Source organism: Protopterus annectens, chromosome 13.part0 (genome assembly GCF_019279795.1).
Source record: "Protopterus annectens isolate FY-2018-M chromosome 13.part0, PAN1.0, whole genome shotgun sequence".
NCBI classification, from domain to species: Eukaryota; Metazoa; Chordata; order Ceratodontiformes; family Protopteridae; genus Protopterus; species Protopterus annectens.
In genome coordinates this window covers 858,945,777-858,966,751 of record NC_056747.1, presented here as the reverse complement: position 1 = coordinate 858,966,751, position 20,975 = coordinate 858,945,777, and the positions used below count along the sequence as shown (strand labels likewise).

General features: G+C 43.0%; 1 protein-coding gene across 1 annotated transcript in view; it reads right to left on the bottom strand.

Annotated features, from left to right (window-relative positions):
• Positions 1 to 20,975, bottom strand: part of TADA2A (transcriptional adaptor 2A) — a 461,073-nt gene that overhangs the window by 328,857 nt on the left and 111,241 nt on the right. Inside the window, exon 8 of the mRNA XM_044054901.1 lies at positions 20,219 to 20,386. Coding sequence (XP_043910836.1) covers positions 20,219 to 20,386 — 168 coding nt within the window. The remainder of the gene's footprint in view (positions 1 to 20,218; positions 20,387 to 20,975) is intronic.

Genomic DNA, 20,975 nt, shown 5'->3' with positions numbered 1-20,975 from the left:
GACATCCTACAAAAGGCCTCTCTGAGACCAATGACTGGTGTCGGAACCATGGCCTGAACCTAAATGCCAAAAAATGTGTTATCCCTTTTGGAAAAAACTCAGTTCCCACAAATTACCACGTTGATGGGAGCCCACTGAACACTGAAGGGGCCATAAGAGATCTGAGCACCCAGGTTGATAGCCACCTCACTTTTGACCACCACAGTGCCACTGTAGTCAGAAAGTCCTTCTACGTGGCACATCTTATAACCCAAAGGTTTCGCATCCAGGAAGAAAGAGGTCATCATCCCTCGCTACTCATCTCTCATTAGACCAATCATCGAATATAATGCCTTGTTTGGCATGTACCTGACCAGACACCTATAACAGCTGGAGAAGCCACAAAAGTACCTCACAAAAAGGATCCTAGGCCTTAAAACACATGTCCTACATGGACAGACTCAAGAAACGTCAGCTGTTTTCAGTCTCTTATTTACTTCGAGGTGATCTCTGCTGGACTTGCAAAGCCATGTCTGACCCAGCCCTACTTGAAATGCTACACCTAAAAAAAATCCCAATCCCCCCGTGCCACGCGCTCCAAAGATCACAACCTCATTACCACAATTAACAGAACATGCTGGAGGGACAGGTTAATCTCCCAAAGACTGCCCATACTCTGGAATAAGCTTCCCATTCATGTCAAGCTGAGCATCTCACTGACCCTCTTCAAGAGAAATCTTGACGAGTGGCTAGGTAACAAAGTTCACTCCAGAGATCATTCCAGTTGCCCTACTGGATAGGGGCACTGTGAACTAACATCAGGTGGCAAGGTGCCTGGGCAATTTTTTTGGGGCTAGGCTTGTAAAGGCTCCAGGGCCATTAGCTTAGTACACACCTATGAACCTACTAAACGTGGGAGACAGTAGTGTTTGTGGAGAATGACTCCTCATTCTACACCAGGCATAACAGAATAAATTTATTCCATTATATAGGGAACGTCAAGAAACAGGTATGAAATTCAAACTGCTGTAGTCAGCCATCTTCAAAATATTTTTCCTGAAGGAACAAAAACATTTTTTGAAGTACATACTAAGGAAGAAATGTAAAAGTTTGTCCAACAAAAAGTGAGCTGTGAAACAGAAGCTTCTGCTAATAAAGACCACAGAGAGACTGTGCCAGTGAATCCTTGCCCACTGTTTCAACAGAAAATGCTTTAGAGAGGGGAAAAAAGCATAGGAGTTGACTAGATGAATCGTGAGTGCACTGGAGATGAAGCAGAGACAGGGTTTGGGCAATGGAGATGAACAGGAATAGAACATCTGAAAACAATGGACTTTATTAAACTTGTAGGGGACTCTAAAGCATATGCCCTATGTCATTTCATTAACGTTTGGAGACTAAAACCAGTAACTTGGAAACAGTCAAACATGGGATTATAAAGCAATTATATTTGTGAAACAGGAGAGAACAAGAAAATCTGGAAATATTGGACTTGTTTGGACTTTGTTAAAGCTGTAGGGGACTCTAATGCACATGCCCTACTTCACATCATTAATGTTCAGAAAAATACTCAGGAGAGGAGGGCGAAAGTTAACCAAGTAAAACAATTTTTTTTTCTTAACAGTATTACTTAAGTGGTGCATGATTTTCTCTGCATGTTATAAAGTACATTTTTTTCAGTTATTTTAAGTAAAACGGGGGCATTAATGCAAAGAGGTACTTCTGTTTATTATTTTTGTTTCTTTCTCCCTTCTCTTTCTCCTTGTTCAGATTTAAGAAATGTAGGCACTACAATGCCAAAAATCAGGTTAAAAGAGCATGACAAAAGAAAAATAAGTTGCTTTTTCTCATTCCTGCATAGGGGAATGACTGGGTTAAGGCCATTAGCTTTATACAGCAACAAGTTTTAACACAAAAGCAACTTTTGATCTAACTCCTACAACAACACTCCCACCATTACTCTGCCACTTAATAGACCCACTAACTCTCTTTTGACCTTCACCTAAACATTACAAGCATAAACAAAGTACGCAACCTACACACCCTATTAGCAGTCCATTCCCCAGATATAATGTCTCTCTCAGAAACCGGTCTAAAACCTACTACTGCTGATAATGAGATATTATCGCCAGGATACAACATTCACCGATTAGTGGTTGCACCACTAAGGGAGAGGGAATAACAGTTCTTTACAAAAACACACTGTTAATAGGGATTCCATACAGCCACCCCCATTTAATAATGCTGAAATCCTTAAGCTAAACTTCGAATTAACCACAACAAATGCATAAATATTGTCTGTGTCTACATTCCCCCAGGTAACAATATAAGCACCCTAGAAGATATCCTCCAATGGTTATCCACTACCCACCCCCAAGAAACCACTGTTCTTGCTGACTTCAACATTGATTGGTCCACCTGCTCAACTGAATCCCCCGTCACCCATATAAATCTCTTTGGGTTCAGTCAAACCACCACTCTTACTAGGATCAGCAAACTCAACAATAGAGAAAGTATTCTTGATAATCAACAGTCATCCCCATTTGCATAAATCTGGAACCCTCCCCGATGATCTAAGTGATCACTCTCTGACTTAAATTATTAAGCATAAGGGCGAGAACTCCCATCAGCCCACCTATAAAAGTCAGAAATACCAAGAACTTCAATGCTGTAAATTTCCAAAATGAACTTAATTCAGTCAACTGGTCAATCCTAAAACATATACCACTGGAAGAGACAGTAGTATATTTTAATACTAAATTCCTAAACATCCTTGACTCTCATTGCCCCATCACGTAATATTAAAACAAAACAAATACAGCGCCATGGCTCACAAAGGAAACCAAACTAAAAATTAAACTTAGAAATAAGGCCTGGGCCAACTGGCAAGCAACTAAAGCCCCTCTCGACCAACTAAAAGACAGTCAGCTTAGGAATTATACAAAAAAATCCATTCAGCAAGACAAAAAAAGCTACTACCAAAACCTGCAGTATAAACACCAAAACAATCCCCAAACGTTCTGGGGAGGTATAATCTACCACTCCAAACCCAACAAACTACACCCAAAAACCCTCTAAGACCATCGCTAGTGCCTTTAATAATTTCTTCAATAAAACAATCCAGTCTCTCGCTAACCAACTCACTCCCATACACTAACTCCAGCACTAACACACCCACTACTCATCCCCCCTTTAACGTCTCTACCACTCTAATCAGATCTCTAATCAAAAAATTGAAGCCCACCACCCTAACTGCTGACCTTCTCCCAGCAGAGTTCTTAAACATTGCTGCTGATACCATAGCATTTCCCATATCTATCCTGATCAATAGGTCCTTAACAGTCAGTACTATCCCCCCCACCTGGAAGATACCCCATGTTATCCCGCTCCACAAAGGTGGGAGTTCTACAGAATTATCCAATTATAGACCCATTGCCATTCCTTCACCACTGGCCAAAATAATGGAAAAGTGCGTCCACAAACAAATTATGCACCATCTCATTCTGAACCAAATACTGGCCGTCTCTCAGCATGGTTTTAGGCCACATCATAGCACCACCTCCACTCTCCTTTCCTTCACCAATGCCATATATCTAAACAGAAATAATAATATGCTATCATCAGTCCTCTTAGACCTCTCAAAGGCCTCCGATATGGTCAACTACCAATTACTCATCCACTCTCTGAAATCTATTTCCCTGGACAACCATACTATACAGTGGTTCCAATCCTACCTGAGTGGTAGACAACAAGCAGTACTAGGGCAGGGCAAACTATCCACCCTGTTACTTCTCACCCTTGGAGTTCCTCAGGACTCTTAGGTCCTCTACCCTTTTCTATCTTTATCAATAACCTACACACTGCCATCCCAGATGCAAACTGCATTCAATATGCAGATGACGCCACTCTGATCTGCTCAGCCTCCTCCCCAACAGACCTGCAAACCCTAATCCAGAATATATTTAACACAGTTGAAAATGAGGACTCTAATCACAGTCTTCTGTTGAATCCTAACAAGACTAAACTGTTACTCTTCACTCCCACATGTAGGCCCACCCCACTTTCCTTTACTATAACACAAGACAATGGTACCTCTTTCTCCAGATAGCCACACAAAGCTCTTGCGGGTAATAACTGATAATCTCAAATTTGATCTGCAAGTCAACAAGACTATCAAACCAGTCAATAAGCAGCTTGGCTCATTATACAGAAATAAGCCTTTTTTAACCCTAATAGCTAGGATCGTAATCGCCCGCTCTCATCTTCTCTCTACCCTTCTATATGCTTCCCCTATACTCTGTAACCTAAACAAATCAGAGCTTACCAAACTCTCTCACTGTAATCACCATATTGCCAGATTCACCACTGGAACCACATATAGGACACATCACTGCCAAAACTTCAATCTCCTAGGGTGGCTACAACTGCCAAACTTACTTCAGTTCAATCAGCTAATAGTAGCACATAATATTCTCAACCAACCCGAAAACACCCTCGCACTTAAAATTATCATAACACCATATAGTAACTCCAGACCATTACGCTCAACCAACAAGCTGTTATTAGTTCAAAGCTAATAACTCGGCTGGAGACTCCGTTTGCCAACTCTGTTGGCAAAGCTTGGAACTTACTTCCAGCGGACATTACCCTGGAACCCTCTCCAAGCCTCTTTAAAAGGGGCCTCAAACTGTATTCTAAAATGCACTAGCTCTGTCCATGTACCAACTCCGATTAATGTCCATAACTCCCTAACAGTACTGTATTAACTTCTTGCCCACAAATGCTTGCAGTGACATTCTTGTTCTGTACATTACTTTGTAAATAATAACTGCAGCTGTAATCCACCTGTTTAATATTTTATATTCTACTACACACTGTTAAAATTGTGAATCCCTCTTTTGGGACACACTTTACTTACTTTGTAATATTTGTTTGGCATGTATGTATGTTTTTTTATCTGTGTAATTGCAGCTTTTCCAAACCTGACTTTGTAATACCCTTGGCATGTATGTATGTTTTTATCTGTATATTTGGAGCTTTTCTCCTCGGGCCTCCGCTGAAAATGGACATGTATCCAGCCGGACTATCCCGGTCCACAAACGTAAAATAAATAAAATAAATATTTTTTTTTTCTTCTTATGGCCTAGACCCCTTCTTCCCATTCATACTTTAAGATAAATACCAGACTGTGACCCAGATAACCTCAATCATTACTGGCACAGAGGCTGCAAATGTCAACTGGGAAAAACTTGAGTGTAAAGTCAATGTCAGTTTGCCAATGCTGGTGGTGGAGCAGCTCAGGCTTACCACCGGGATTACACATTGCAAAAAGTACTGTGTGTTGCATCTAAAGGCATCAGCCTGACTACACATATGGCTTATGATGTACACAGTCATCAAGTAGGCAGTATCAAGCGAAGCTTAAGAAGCTGGTGTGGGCAGTGATCCAAAGAGGAAAACTAAGCCATATTGTCAACAGCAGTGGTTGGCCTGCTCATTAACGCCAAATTCTTTCCACAGGGAACAGTACGGTTGTGCAAAAAAACTTAGCATAACAATAGATGTTCAAATGATTGCTGCTGCAATAGCCATTGCTATATGGGTTATACCCTGCATAGTATAGGACAGCTAAACAGCCTCCAAAACTTCAGGGTCGTCTCTCTTTCCCACCTTCATAACAATTATTGAATGGGAAGTTCTGAAAGATTTTGTTCCGTCAAGGTAGTACCAGAGCTGTCTGTAGACATCCAAGATATGAAGTATCCTCTCTACCTCATTTTCTGGATCAGGAAAAAACACAAGGAGGTGAATAGTTTGGCTTAAAGTAAACTTGGATACCACTTTAGGCATAAAAGAAGAGCACAGTCTTGTACACTTACCACAAATGTAGATGTTTGGGTGCATTCAGTGTTGCAGTCATTACATTTGGGTTATCTGCTTGTAGGTAGCCCTCAGTCGGCCTGATTATGAAAGTCTTGGGTCCTGCATCAGTTGCGGTCTCATCTTCCATGACGTCAGGTCGTCAGGGGTATAAAGCATGCAGCCGACGCCATTACATCAGTTTTTCTTGCCTCAGATGTCAGGTGCTCCCATAATGGGAAGCAATTATACATAAGGTTACACCTCCAACAAAAAAGCAAATACACCAGAAAGCTTTAAGCATAGTAAGCAAGAACAGAGGTATAGTCAATAGAAGTCAGGGGGCTGGAGGGAGGGTAACCAGGACTGCAGCAGTGAATACACTCTAACATCTACATTTATGGTAAGTGTACACAACTGTACTATGTTCTTCGTGTTTCACTGTTGCAATTATTACATTTGGGTAGATTCCCAAAGCTAAGGATGGGAGGAGGCAATTAGATAGTATTAGGACTGGCTATAAGGCCCTGCAAGACTGCTGTGGCAAAACCAGCTCTGGATTTAGAAAAAAATTGGCAAGTGGTAATGCTTGGTGAAGGTATGTACAGAACTCCAGATAGCAGCTTCTAGGGTGCCCCTGGTAGGGACCCCTCTGAGAAAGGCTGTAGAGGTAGATGCAGCCCAGGTTGAATGTGGTCTTATCCCCTCCCTGTAGGGTAGGTTTTCCATGGTGCTTATAGCAGAAATGAATGCAATGGCCTATCCACTTAGAAATGGTTTGCTTTGAAATGGCCTTCCCCTCTTCCCCTGCAGCAAATGCAACCAGCAGCTGTTCTGATTTCCTGAGAGGCTTAGTCCTATCCAAGTAAAATCTAAGTTGTCTGTGCATGTCCAAGGAGTGCAGTATTCGTTCCTCTTTGTTCTGTGGATTAGGAAAGAAGGTTGGCAAATGAATGGATTAAGGGCCACACTGGATATCACCTTGGGCATAAAGGAGGGACTGGTCCTGAGGGACACTCTGTCTGCATGAAAGATGATGAAAGGCTCCCCTGCCATGAGGGCCTGTAATTCAGACACCCTTCTTGCTGAAGTGATGGCTAGAAGGAAGGCTGTTTTCCAAGAAAGGAATTTCAACTCTGCATTTGCAGCTGGCTCAAAGGGAGGTAGAGTGAGCTTTTCCAATACAAAGTTAAGGTCCCAGGCTGGAGTAGGGGCTCTCCTGGGTGGTCTTAAGTTTTTGGCCCTTCTGAGGAATTGCTTCAGCAGTGGATGAGAGAAGAGGGGTGGGCTCTGTATTATAATGAGCTGAAATGGCTAAGGCATGAATTTTGATGGAAGACAAGGAAAGGACCTAGTGAAGCATCTCCGTTAAGTATTGAAGAATGTGCGGTAAATTGGACACAGTTGTATCCATCTTGTGTTTGGTTCCAGGACCAGAATCTTTTCCATTTTTCAGCATAGGATTTTCTAGTACTAGGCCTCCTTGCCTCCAGAATGACATCCATCACTTGTTTACTGAGGGATGGTAACAGAGATCATGAAATTAGCCAGGCTGCAAGATTCAGGGTTTGAAGCTGTGGGTGCAGAATCTGGCCCTCCTGCTAGGACAGCAGGGCAGGGGTCTGAGGCAGGTGCCATGGTTCCAGAAGTGACACACTGTGCAAGAGGGGGTACTAGTGTTGGCGTAGCCAGTCTGGTGCGTGGCCAGTCTGGTGCAATAAGTATTGTCCTTGGTTTGTCCTGTTTGATCTTTAGTAGCACTTTGGAGAGGAGAGGCAGAGGGGGAAAGGCATAAACTGATTTTTCCATGTGAAGGACAGGGCATCCAGGGCATCCACTTAAGAAGCTTGTCTCTGGTGTGTCCTTGTGCAGAATTTGTCCAATTGGTAGTTCTGAGAGGAGGCAAACAGGTATATATCTGGGCTCCCTTATTTGTTTCTCAAAATGTTGAATATCTTTGGATTCAGATTCCACTCATGTGGGTCCATGAGATTTCTGCTTAGGTCATCTGCCAGTGTATTTAGCTTGCCTGGCAGTAACTGAGTTTGTAGGTGCACTTGGTAGCTAAAGGTCATGTTCTACAGAGCCATGGCTAGTTTGCAGAGTGGGTTCCCCCCTACGTGTTTATGTACCGCATAACAGTGTTGTTGTCCGTCTTTACCAATAACTGTCCTGGACGAATGTGGTCCTTGAAGGCTGTCGGAGCATTCTGTACAGCTAACATTTCTTTTTGATTGAAATGCGGGTGCATTTGACTCTGGTTCCATTTGCCCTGAATGCACTGCCCTGCCAAGTCAGCCCCCCATGCATAGTCTGATGCATCTGTTAGGGTTTGGGCAGCAGTGGGTAGAATGAATGGTAGTCCCTTGTTTTGGCGGCAGGCCTCTGCCCACCAAAGGAACTTTATCTTTAGACAAGGTATGATAGGAATCATTAATTCTAGGTCCTGAGAATGTTGACACCATAGGCTTTGTAGATACCACTGTAGTTTCCTTATATGCAGTCTTGCATATGGAATTAGTAGAATGCAAGAGGCCATGAACCCCAGGGCTTGCAGTATTTTCCTTGAAGACAGCCTACTTCAAAAAACTGTCCACAAAGACCCAGCTGTCAAGTGAACGTGTTTCTCTGGTGTGAGGTAGGCTATCTGGGAAGTTGTATTAAAGCTTGCTCCCAGGAATACAATTTGTTGGCAGGGTACTAGATGTGATTTCTTTTCGTTTATGGTGTATCCCAGAGAAGTTTGTAATTTCTTTACAAATGCCAGATCATTTAATAGTATGTCCTGGCTTTCTGCCTGAATTAGACAATCATCCAGGTATGGGTATATTTGAATATTTCTTTGCCTGCAAAATGCAATGACTGGAGCTAGGCACATTGTGAATACCCTGGGCGCAGTAGATAAGCCAAAGGGCAGTGCAGAGAACTGATAGTGCATGCAGACTGCTCTAAAGCGTAGGCATCTTCTGCAAGATTCCCTTATTGGGATATGCAGGTAGGCTTCCTTTAAATCCAGTGTTGCCAACCAGGCATTTTTGCCTAGCATAGGAAGCAGCTGATGAGGAGTTAGCATTCTGAATTTTTGGATTACCAAAAAAGTGTTTAGGACAGACAGGTCCTGGATTGGATGCCAGAAATTGTCCTTTCTGGGTTCCAGGAAAAGTCTGGAGTAGAAACCTTGCCCCCATTCTTCTTCTGGGACAGGCTCAATAGCCCTGATGCTCAGGAGAGAGAGAACTTGCTTTTGAGCCTCTGCCCACTGATTTGGGGGCAGGTCTGGCCAACCGTTTGGGGTTGGTAAGGACTGGAAGTGAAATCTGTATCCTTGGGAAACTAGATTTAAAACCCATTTGTCTTGGGTAATGAGTTCTCAGTTTTTTGCATGCAGGGAGATCTTTCCCCTTAAAGGAACAGTCAGTTGAGCAGGGCTTGGAAGGTTTAAAGTCAAGTCACTGTGACAGTTTACCATGGGGGGTGACTTACTACTCCCAGCTTTGGGATCCCCCAACTGCTTAGGTCTCCGAGTACCTTCGGACTGAAGCCTTGGCGTTCTGCTGGTTCTGGGTTTGGACTGAGAAGGCCTGGAAGAGGCAGGAAAGGACCAATTCACAGAAGGCCAGTCCCTACTAAATCTGGGAGGCTGTACTTGCAGGAAATCTTTAACAGTTTGCATAGATTTAGCTTTTTCCTCCATCTTTTTAAGTACTTCTGCTTTGTTGCCAAAACAGGCGGTCTTGGTTTAAGGGAGCACCCAGTAATTTAGCTTTAACGTGATTTAGCAAAGATCGCTCCTTAAGCCAAGCATGCCTTCTAAGTACAGACCCAGTGACAGCAGCCCTGCAAGATGTCTCTAATAAATCAAAACCACATTGCAAAGTAAGTTTACCAACTTGTTCAGCAGAATGCATTAAATCCTGCAATTCTTTATTTTCAGCACAGTCAGGAATCAACATCATTTTCTGTTTAAGCAATCCAATAATATGCTGCTGATACTTCAACATATGAAACTGGCAGTTTTAAGGCCCTAATGGCCAAAGTTGCAGAAGTGTATACCTTCTTACCCCATCTGTCCAGGGCCCTGGAATCTCTATTGGAGAGGGTAGGGTTTTTGGCAGTAGTTAGCCTTAATGCCTTTGGGTCCTTGTGAAATGGTCTCCGGATCCACAGAAGGATTCTTAAAGAGGGACTTGTGAGAGTCAGGTATCCTGTAATACCAGTCAGGTTTTCTGAGAGATGGAGGTAAAGAGTCAGGGGCCAGGCTAGATTCCAAGAAGGCATCATCTACTATGTCCAGTACAGGAGGGATAGCTAAAGGCCTGTGTTGAGGTAGGAGTAAGAATTCCCTAAGCCTCTTTTTGGAGTCAGAGTAATCCTGGCTTTTCCAATGGAAATGCTCCTTAAGAGTATGCAAGGTTTCACCAAAAGAGAAGTCCTCTGGAGAGGCAGCAAAGGGAATGGAGTCCCCTGCATCAGAATCCTCATAGGTAGATAAGGGCAACTCCTGGTCATAAGAGAAAACAGAAATTTCAGAACCCTGATCAGAAGGAAAATCAGTTCTAGGTCTCAGAGGGAGAAAGGTGGCTTCCCCTGATTAGAGTAATAAGGTCTTCAGCCATTCTTATCATTTGTTTTTTAGGCCTAGGGGCCTGACCATGCGGTCTGGGCATCTGTTTTCTAGGCATGGATCGAGTTTTAGGCCTTGAAGAAGAAGATGGCCTTGGTTTAATATGCAAGTCAGTAGGCCTGAATACACTCTCAGAAGCCCGTGGCTGCACAGCGGCTCCGGATCCATCCAAAGTAGAGATATCAACAGGTTCCACAGTCGAAGAAGCATCTCGCGGCATACTGGACTCCGAATGGGTCTCAGTAGAAGCCTGCGAATCTGAAGTAGCGGATATCGGGGCTGCGAAAGTGCCTGAGTACCGGCGAACTGGCGACTAGCTTAGGAGAAGCGTCGTCTGCAGCTTTGGACCTATGCGGTCTGTCTCTGTCTTTATCTTTGCATTTTTTTGGAATGTTGGTAGTCGGGTGGCTTACCGAAACCATTTCTGGATAACTGAACAGAGTACCAAAATATTTAGATGCGAAAATGAACAGACGACGAATAGTTCGAGGTTTGAATAAGGCACAAAACCAACAGCGACGTACGTTGTAGTCTGGGCCTAAGCAAGGAATGCAGTATGAATGAAAATCTTTGAGGCATTTGCTTTCCATAAGAAATAGAATTGTTAACTTTTACTGATATCAGTTTAGAGCAAGAAAAAGAATCCCCAATGGGGTAATTGGCTTAGTTGAAGACTTCAGATCTGAAACTCGAAAACGAAAATTTCAGGAGTCGGCCGACCGGCACTTGCGAAAGTAGAGTTGTGTACACTTTCCATAAATGTAGATGTTCGAGTGTATTCACTGTTGCAGTCATTACATTTGGGTAATCTGCTGGCAGGTTGTCCTCAGTCGGCCTGAATTCCAAAGTCTTGGGTCCTGCGTTGGTTGCCGTCTCCTCTTCCATGACGTCAGGTCGTCACGGGTATAAAACAGGCAGCCGACACAATTTTTTTTTAGTTTTTCTTGCCCCAGATGTCAAGGGCCCCCCAAATGGGTAGCAAAAATATATATAAGCTATATATACATGCAACAATACAAACTTTACCTTCATCTACAAGCAAATACACCACAAAGGCTGTAGAAGATAGTGAAGGGAAGAGAAACTCCAGAATAAAAGGGGGATGGCGGGCGGGTGGGTAACCTGGACTGCAACAGTGAATACACTCGAACATCTACATTTATGGTAAGTGTACACAACTGTGCTATGTTCTTCGTGTTTCACTGTTGCAGTCATTACATTTGGGTAGAATCCCAAAGCTATGGATGGCAGGCTGGAGGTAAACTGCATTAGGGGCGACTATAAGGCCCTGCAGAACTGCAGTGGCAAAGCCTGCCCTGGAATTAAGAGTAGAGAAGCAAATGATAATGCTTTGTAAAAGTGTGAACAGAACTCCAAGTAGCAGCCTCTAGAATGTCTTTGGTTGGTACCCCTCTGAGAAAAGCGGCTGATGTAGCTGCAGCCCTGGTGGAATGAGACCTCATGCCCTTGGGCACCAGTTTGCCATGGTGCAAGTAGCAGAAACAAATGCAGTGGCTTATCCACTTTGAAATAGTCTGCTTTGAAATAGCCTTTCCCTCTGATCCTGCAGCAAATGTCACCAGTAGCTGCTCAATTTTTCTTAGAGCTTTAGTCCTGCTCAAGTCGAATCTTAGTTGTCTGTGTACGTCCAAGGAATGCAAAATCCACTCCACCTTGTTCTGCGTATTTGGATAAAAAGTTGGCAGATGAATAGTTTGGTTAAGAGCCACACTGGAAACCACCTTAGGCATAAATGAAGGATTGGTCCTGAGGGACACCCTTTCTGGTAAAATATGATAAAAGGCTCCACAGCCATGATGGCCTGTAACTGAGACCCTTCTTGCTGAAGTAAATGCCAGGAGCAGAGCTGTTTTCCGTGATAAGAACTTTAGATCTGTAGTAGCAGCTGGTTCAAATGGAGGCAAGGTGAGCTTTTCCAACACATAATTGAGGACCCATGCAGGAATTGGTAATCTTCTGGGAGGCCTTACATTTTTTGGCCCCTCTAAGATGCAGCTTTAGTAAAGGATGAGAAAAGATTGGCGGCTCTGTGTTGTAATGAGCCGAGATGGCAGAGGCCGGGATTTTTATTGATGAAATAGATAGGCCTTTGTCAAGCATCTCAGTCAAGTATTGTAAAATCTGAGGAATATTTGCCTCTGCTGTGTCAGTTCTGTGTGCTTGGTTCCAAGCACAGAATTTCTTCCATTTATCAGCATAAGATTTTCTAGTACTAGGCCTTCTGGCTTCCAAAATGACATCCATCACAGCTTTACTGAGAGGTGTTTGAATAACTACATGATCAGCCATGCTGCCAGGTTCAGTGTTTGAAGCGGATTGTGCAGAATCTGATGGTTTTGCTGCGACAGTAAGTGAGGTATCTGAGGCAAGTACCAAGCTGGGAATGGAGACATATTCCTTAGGATTGGGTACCAGTATTGGCGGGGCCAGTCCGAGGCAATTAGTATCATCTTTGTTTTTTCTTGTCTGCCTTTTAGTGGGACCTTGGGAAGAAGAGGCAGAGGAGGAAAGGCGTAAACTGATAGTTTTTTCCAAATGAAGGATAGGGCATCCACTTTCCATGCTTGTCTGTGATAAGTCCTTGTGCAAAATTTTTCCAGTTGATAATTCCGAGAGGAGGCAAATAGGTCTATGTCCGGGCTCCCCCATTTCTCTGTTATCATGCTGAAGACTTGTGGATCTAGTTTCCACTCGTGAGGGTCCATAAGGTTTCTGCTTAAATCGTCTGCCAGAGTATTTTGCTTTCCTGGCAGGAATTGAGCTTGAAGATGTACTTGGTAAGTCAAGGCGGTGTCCCACAGTGCCATGGCTAGTCTGCAAAGAGGGTATGAGTGCGTGCCCCCGACTGTTTATGTACCACATAACTGTGGTGTTGTCCGTCTTTATCAGTAATTGTCCTGGATGAAGTAAGTCCTTGAAGGCTATCAGGGCATTTTGAACAGCTAACATCTCTTTTTGGTTGATATGCAGATGCATTTGTTTTGGGGTCCATATCCCCTGAATGCATCTTCCCGCCAGGTGGGTCCCCATGCATAATCTGATCCGTCTGTTAAGGTTTGGCTGGCAGGGGCTAGAGTGAAAGCCCATCCCATGTTTTGGTGACATGCCTTTGCCCACCATAGAAACTCCTGTTGTAGGCAGGGAATGAGAGGAATCATTGCTGCCAGACTGTGACAATGCTGACTCCATAAACTTTAGGTACCACTGTAGTTTCCTCATATGCAGTCTTGCACATGGAAATCAGTAGAATGCAGGATGCCATGAACCCCAAAGCCTGCAGAGTTTGTCTTGCAGATAACTGGGTTTTTGTTGCCATCAGTTTGAAGTAATTAGCTGCCTTTGTTTGTCTGGCGTGAGGAAAGCCATCTGGGCAGTTGTATTCAAGCTTGCACCCAGGAATGTTCTCTTTTGAGAGGGTACCAGTTGTGATTTCTTTTCGTTTATTGTGTACCCTAGGCATGTTAGAAGCCTTTTCACAAATGCCAGATGCTGAAGAAGAATGTCCTTGTTTTCTGCTTGAATGAGACAGTCGTCCAAGTAAGGAGAGATTTGTATACTTCTTTGAATGCAAAATGCAATTACTGGTGCCAGGCACTTTGTAAAGACCCTGGGCACAGCAGATAAGCCAAAGGGTAGTGCAGAGAATTGGTAATGCATAAAGCCAGCCTTGAAATGGAGGTATCTTCTGCACAATTCCCTTACTGGGACATGCAGGTATGCCTCAAGTCTAATGTCACCAGTCATGCGTTCTTGCCCAGCATGGGCAGAAGCTGCTGCAAAGTTAGCATTTTGAATTTTGGAATGTCCAGGTATGTGTTCAAAATTGATAAATCCAGTATTGGGCGCCAGGCCTCGTCTTTTCTGGGTTCCAAGAACAGTCTTGAATAAAACCCTTGTCCTTTTTCCTGTTCTGGTACTGGCTGAATAGCCCCCATATCCATGAGGGACGTAACTTGTTTCTGTGCCTCTGCCCACTGATTTTTTTGGCAGATCTGGCCAACCGTTTGCAATTGGCAGAGTGTGGAAGTGGAATCTGTATCCCTGAGATAATATGTTTAACACCCACTTGTCCTGGTTTACTAACTGCCAATTTTGAGCATAAAGTGCTAATCTTCCCCCTAAGGGTGCTGCAAAAAGATAAGTGCTCGGTGATGGCAGAGAGAAGTCATTCAGACTGCTTACTGTAGGGTTGCGCTTTATTTCCTCCAGATTTGGAGGTAGAAGCACCCCAATGCTTTGACCTGTAAGAATCCTGTGACTGGTATCTAGAACCTTTAGGGTGCCTGGATTTGCCCCGTTGAGCTCTGTTGGACACAGGAAAGGACCAATTTTTTGTAGGCCAGTGTCTAAAGGCCTATGCTGAGGGAGAAGGAAATCCCTGAGCCTCTTTTTTGATTCTGAGAAATCTTGACTCTCCCAGTGAAAATGCTCCCTCAAAGTATGCAAGGTTTCTCCAAAGGAATAATCTTCAGGAGGAGATGCAGATGGGATAGACTCCTCTGCATCAGAATCCTCATAGGGTGGTATAGATAATTCCTGATCAGAAGAAATAGAAACCTGATCTGAAGATTCATAATCAGTGTCTTGCCTAGGCCTCTTATCAGGAGGGTGTTGGGAACCCCTTATCAAGGTAATTAGGTCTTCAGCCATTTTGATCATCTGCTTTTTGGGCAAAGAGGCCTGTGCACGTGGCTCATGCGTCAGTTTTTTAGCTTTAGAAGTTGCTTTTGTCTTTGATTTTGAAGCTGGTGTTGGTTTTATATAAAAATGTTGTGGCCTGAATACACCCTCAGAAGCCGGTGCCTGCTCAGCGGCTCTACACCCATTAGAGGGAGAGACATCCGCAGGTACAATACTTTGAGAATCTCGTGGCATGCCGAACTCCACATGAGTCTCAGTAAGGGCCTGTGACTCGAAAGTAGCGGGCATCAGGGGCTGTGAAAGCGCCTGAGTACCGGTGAACAGGCGACTGGCTTAGGAGAAGCTTTGTCGTCTGTTTTGGACCTCGACGGTCTGTCTGTCCTTTTCTTTGCGTTTTTTGTGTACTCCGGTAGTCGGATTGCTATCCGACGACATTTCAGGATAGTTAAATCAGTTTCCAAAATATTCTGAGGCAAAGATATACCGACGCTTAATAGTGCGTTGGTTAACTCTAGCACAAAACCGACAGCTAGGAACGTTATGATCAGGGCCTAGGCAAGGAATACAGTATAAATGGAAATCCTTATAAGGTATTCGCTTAACACAAGTAATGCAATTATCAACTTTTTCTGACATCGGTATGGACCAAGAAGAAAGTTTCCCCAACGGGGTACTTAGCTTTAGTGAAGACTTCGATTCTGAAACTCGAATTCAAAAATTTCAGGAGTCAGCTGACTGGCACTTGCGAACTGCTTCTGCTTCGGGCACCGCGCGGCAAGAAAGACTAAAGAAAATGGCATTGGCTGCCTGTTTTATACCCCTGACTACCTGACATCATGGAAGAGGAGACAGCAACCGACGCAGGACCCAAGACTTTGGAATTCAGGCTGACTGAGGGCAACCAGCCAGCAGATTACCCAATGTAATGACTGCAACAGTGAAACACGAAGAACATCTGCTTCTGCTTCAGGCATCACATGACAAGAAAGACTAATGTAATGGCCTCGGCTGAATGCTTTATACCCCTGATGACTTGACGTCAATGAAGATGAGACAGCAACCAATGCAGGACCCAAGACTTTGATAATCAGGCCGACTGAGGGCTACCTGCAAGCAGATAACCCAAATGTAATGACTGCAATAGTCAAACACGAAGAACACGATTAGTTCTCAATAAAACCTTGCCTCTCTGGAAAAATTAGATAAGGTTGATCCACCAAACAGCTTGCAACTCAGATACTCCTCTTGCAACACAATTGATGCAACTATCTTCCATGTTAAGGACCTCAAGTCAGCCAGATGTGCCGCTTCAAATGGAGAAAGAGTTAGCTTCTTAACATAAAATAAAAATGCCATGCAGGAGTCACGGGTTTACTTGGAGGTCTCTTATGTAAATACCCCTTTCAAAAACGTTTCGACATGAGAATGCCTTGAAAGAGGGGGATCCATGGGCAGACATGCTGAAATGGCTTACAAATCAACAGAAGAGTAAGACAAGCCATAGGAAAGTAACTCACAAATATTGTAAAACAAAAAAAAAATACCCTGAATGGGTGCTGAGTATGTTGTTAGCACCAACTAGAAAGCCTTCTCCATTTCCTTATATTCATGACTTCTAGTGTCAGACTTTCTTGCGTCCATTAATACCTGCTGTATGTCACTTGTAAGAAGAATGGACTCACGAAACCAGAGATATAGTTGAAATAATTGTAATCCAAGAATAAAAGCCACAAAGCTTTCTGGAAAATGGCATTTCCACAGTGTGTGATAAAAGTCAAAGGACATCCAATAAATTTATATAAAACATAATATGCAGCATAACCAAACATCATAAGTACTTAATAAAATCATTTTAGAAAACATTTTAAAAAACATACATCATACAAAGCAACTTGTACAAAAGTTCAATCATGAGATTTTTACTTTAGAACCGGCTTAACTCTGATAACAGTGTTTATTCTACAAAGCAGATCTATTTCTAAGTATCCAATCATATTCCACAATTTCTAGCTTATTATTCAAATCCCCGTCCATTAAGTTCAGTGTCAACTTCTGAATCTCTCTAAAGTTAAAAATATGTCTTCATAGGTTTACGTGCCGATTAAGGCTGCCGCCCGACTGTTTTAACCCATTTTCAGGACATTCAAAGCAACTTAGACAAACAAATCATTTCATAGTTCATAATTCAATACAATTATTTCTTTTTAATGAATTATGAACTCTGTCTCTAGAGTGATGTCTGCCATTAAAATTTCCTCCTCTGCCTCTGGAGGAAGTGTCCCCCCATGAATCCTGGAAAGGCCTCCCAAAGACTTACAGAAACATCTTCTTACAACCTCTCTGGTTTCTCGAAAACTTGACTCCTATGGCAGACAGGGGTTTTTCATCCATTTCACTGCGGGTAAGCATATCTTTAACAGATGGCCCAAACAAGAAGTGCCATCAAAAGTGGCATTAATAAAAGACATCTTAAAGGTCTCTGCAAGATCGCATAGCCGCATCCAGCTGTGTCTCCTTATGGCAATACCTGAACTGGTGGCTTGTGAGGTAGCTTCAGCTGTGTGAGAAATTAGCCTCATCGACGTTTTTGAAATAGACAACAGAGTGGCCAGCTGAGAGGAAATCCATTTTAAGTCCTCAGCAGATGTGGAGTCAGACACAGTTTAATAGTTCCTTAGTCAAATCCCTCTGAAGCCTAATAAAATCTGTCAAATAGTTAAGTGACCTCAGAGCGAAGGTGGCTGAGGCAAACACTCTCTTTCCAAACCTGTCCAATGCTCTGAACTTCCCGTTCAGCAGAGGGACAGAAGATCTTTGGTCTGCTAGCTCTTTTTAGTGGCTAATGCCACCACCATAACATCAACCGGGACTGCATTGCTCCAGTGAAGGTGGTCCAAGGTGGGAGCTAAAAGTTTGTCCAGGCACTTGGTTAAAGGTTTGATGGTGTCCAGCTCCTTCCATGGCCAATGGGAAACCAGGTCAATAAGTTCATCTACCATGGGGAGAGGGGTCACCCAAGAGATAGATGGTGCAGCACCAAAAGCCTCCAGGAAAACAGACTTCTCAGAAGAAGGAGTCTGGGATGACCAGCCACCTTTTTGCTTAAGGACTGCTAGGATATCTCCAATTGAGATCTCATCAGGTGGTGATCTGGGGGAGCCTTCTCCCTCTTTAAAATCAGTGTCTTCCATAAGACCCCATGGGGGAGTCTGTGTCCCTCCTCTTACAAGTCTTCTGAGGAACTTTCTCTGTGGGATGTTTAGGGGTGGTATCGGAAGGCAGGGGGAGTTCCTCTAGTGGAAACATCCAGAGACCAACTAGAAGTGGACTAGGTCTGATGGACTCGGAGCCAATGAGGGGTAGGGGATATGATCCAAGACATGAAGTGACTGTTCTCTATGAAGAGAGAAGGCCCTTTCTACCACCTTGAACGTTGAGGGCCCAGGGGAAGCCCAATCCCCCCTGCATGGGGCTGAAGCTTATGAAGAAGGCAGGTCAGGGTCACCACCAGATCATTGCATCAAGAGAAGAATAGGATCAGAGCTGTCCAGGGCCGAAGCTCAGAAAGGAAGGCACAGATCCAACAAAAGCAGAACCGAAGCCAACCTTTCGAATCTGGCATAGACATTTTCACTCTGAGACCGGCTCTGATCCAAGGGTATTGGAGTGAAGCCAGTCAGGGAAATCGTCAAAGTGGCGGAAGGAACTATCCTCAGATCCAATGCCAAAACTCTGAGATCTCGTTTCCTGGGACTCAAAAAGCCACTGATCAGATCAGAGAGGGAGAAATAATGGACTTCATACATGCACTCATGGATCTGTAGGGGAAGGAGCTGGAAGAACCACGATCTGAGTTCTGAGGAACTTATGCATCATCCTATCCACATCCACTTCTGACAGACTTGAAGAAGAATTAGAAGACACCATAGAAGGGGGTCAAGAATGTTTCTTTGGAGTCTGAAAAAGATGAGAAGGAAGAAAATGGAAAACAGGTTTTAATGCGTACTCTGATGTACAGCTTCTATGGACTGAACTGGCCCTTGGGTCCAAAGACTTAGGATTCAAAGAAGAAGCAGTTGATAAAGGGGATACGACAACAACAGCTGAACCTTTTGGATCTGATGAAGGCTTTGGATCCAAAGACAGCCAAACAGGTTTCGGATCAGAGGAGGTCAGGACCGAAATTCTGCCCCCCCCCCCCCCGCTGCTTCAAAGAAGCCCTTGGGGTTTCAGAGGAGATCTCTTCCTGACATCCAATGAAACTGATTTGGATGCTTTAGAGGGGGTTTGAGCCCCAGAAGAAGCATAAAGCAACCTTTAAGTATCAGTTTATTGCACCTGTCTGATAACGCTCTGGCATTAAAGGTAGCACAAATGGAATAGGCCATGTCAAGATGATCCAGTCCTAGACAATAAACACACCTCTTGACGGCATCTGAGTTTGGGATCTTATGTCCACCAGAAATGCACTTTTTTAAATCCAGTTGATTTCTCTGACATGGCCAAGGAGAATACCACAGAGTCAAGGGAGAAAACAACTTCACAACAGCAAAGATATTAATAACTACTAAGTTTTTTTTTTTTATAAACTTGTTTACTAGACAAAACTAACCTAAGAAGAAAAGAGGAAAAGAATACCAGCTATGGTATACAAGTGAAAACCTAAAAGGTAATTAAAAGGTACCAACAATGATATGAGGACTACACAAAGCTGAGTAGAAAGTCAAGAAAAAGGTACGAGAAAAATCCCATTGCCAGCGAAAACAAAGAGGGAGGGATAAAAGAAAAACAAGTTTTCAAAAAGATCTAATTAAACTGGCAAATACTGTAAGAAAAAAACTGCTTACTATGCTCAAGAGCAGAACCTACATCTAACCACGATGGCAGCAAACGAGATCTGAGGCAATGGTGGTGATGGAGTACATCATTGTGGGTACAGGGAGGAGCTCGAGAGCTGGATCTGAAGTCTAGTATATGCAGCTGAGTCCGATCAGAGGATCGGATCCAAATCCATTAGTGTGGAAAAATGAAAAGGACAACATCAGATACATATATGTTAAAGAATGTAGCACAGTATATTACTTATCCACCTACCGTGTAGCAGATCAGAGTCATCTTCAACAAAATCAATATCCCTTAAATCCCACTCAGCATAATTGTCAAACTCCTGCAGAAAAAAAGAAAGAATTCTCAGACCATAAATTGTAATCAACTGCATGTCACGCAGAACTTTGGTCAGCAGGGAATATGAAAGTTCAAACACTAACAATAAAAGTAATTAATGAAGTACATACATGTCAATATGGCTAGACAGACAGTGTCCTTTTTTAAATTTTTATACATTTTTTTTAAATAATTTTCAATATTTACATGAACAAAAAATGCACAAAGAAATAGCCAGAGCTGACTGGTTCTTCAAATCTTTTGATTATGGAAAGAAACTTAAGAATGCATAGATGTAACCGATGCTGCACAGTAGGTTTCCGGGGTAATTTCAGCATTTGCAATGGTGAATGATTTAGTAATTTTGTTTTGTCAAATTTCACATTTACATAAAAATTCCACATATTACCAAGTGACTTGCTGCTGTTCCCAAAAAATGTGCAACACATCTTCCGTTATAGTTGCCCTATACTTTTGCTTTCACATATGACATCAGATCCAGTTATAGTTATAGTTTATTATATGTAATACCTAGATGTTACAGCAATCATGTTTAGATATGCAAATTGTCTTAATCAGTATGAACTTTCAAACTACTCTATATGTACAACATCAAAATACTACTAAATGCAGACAAGTACATTTCTATTAATGTGCATATTATGTTTAATTTTGGATTTATATTTGG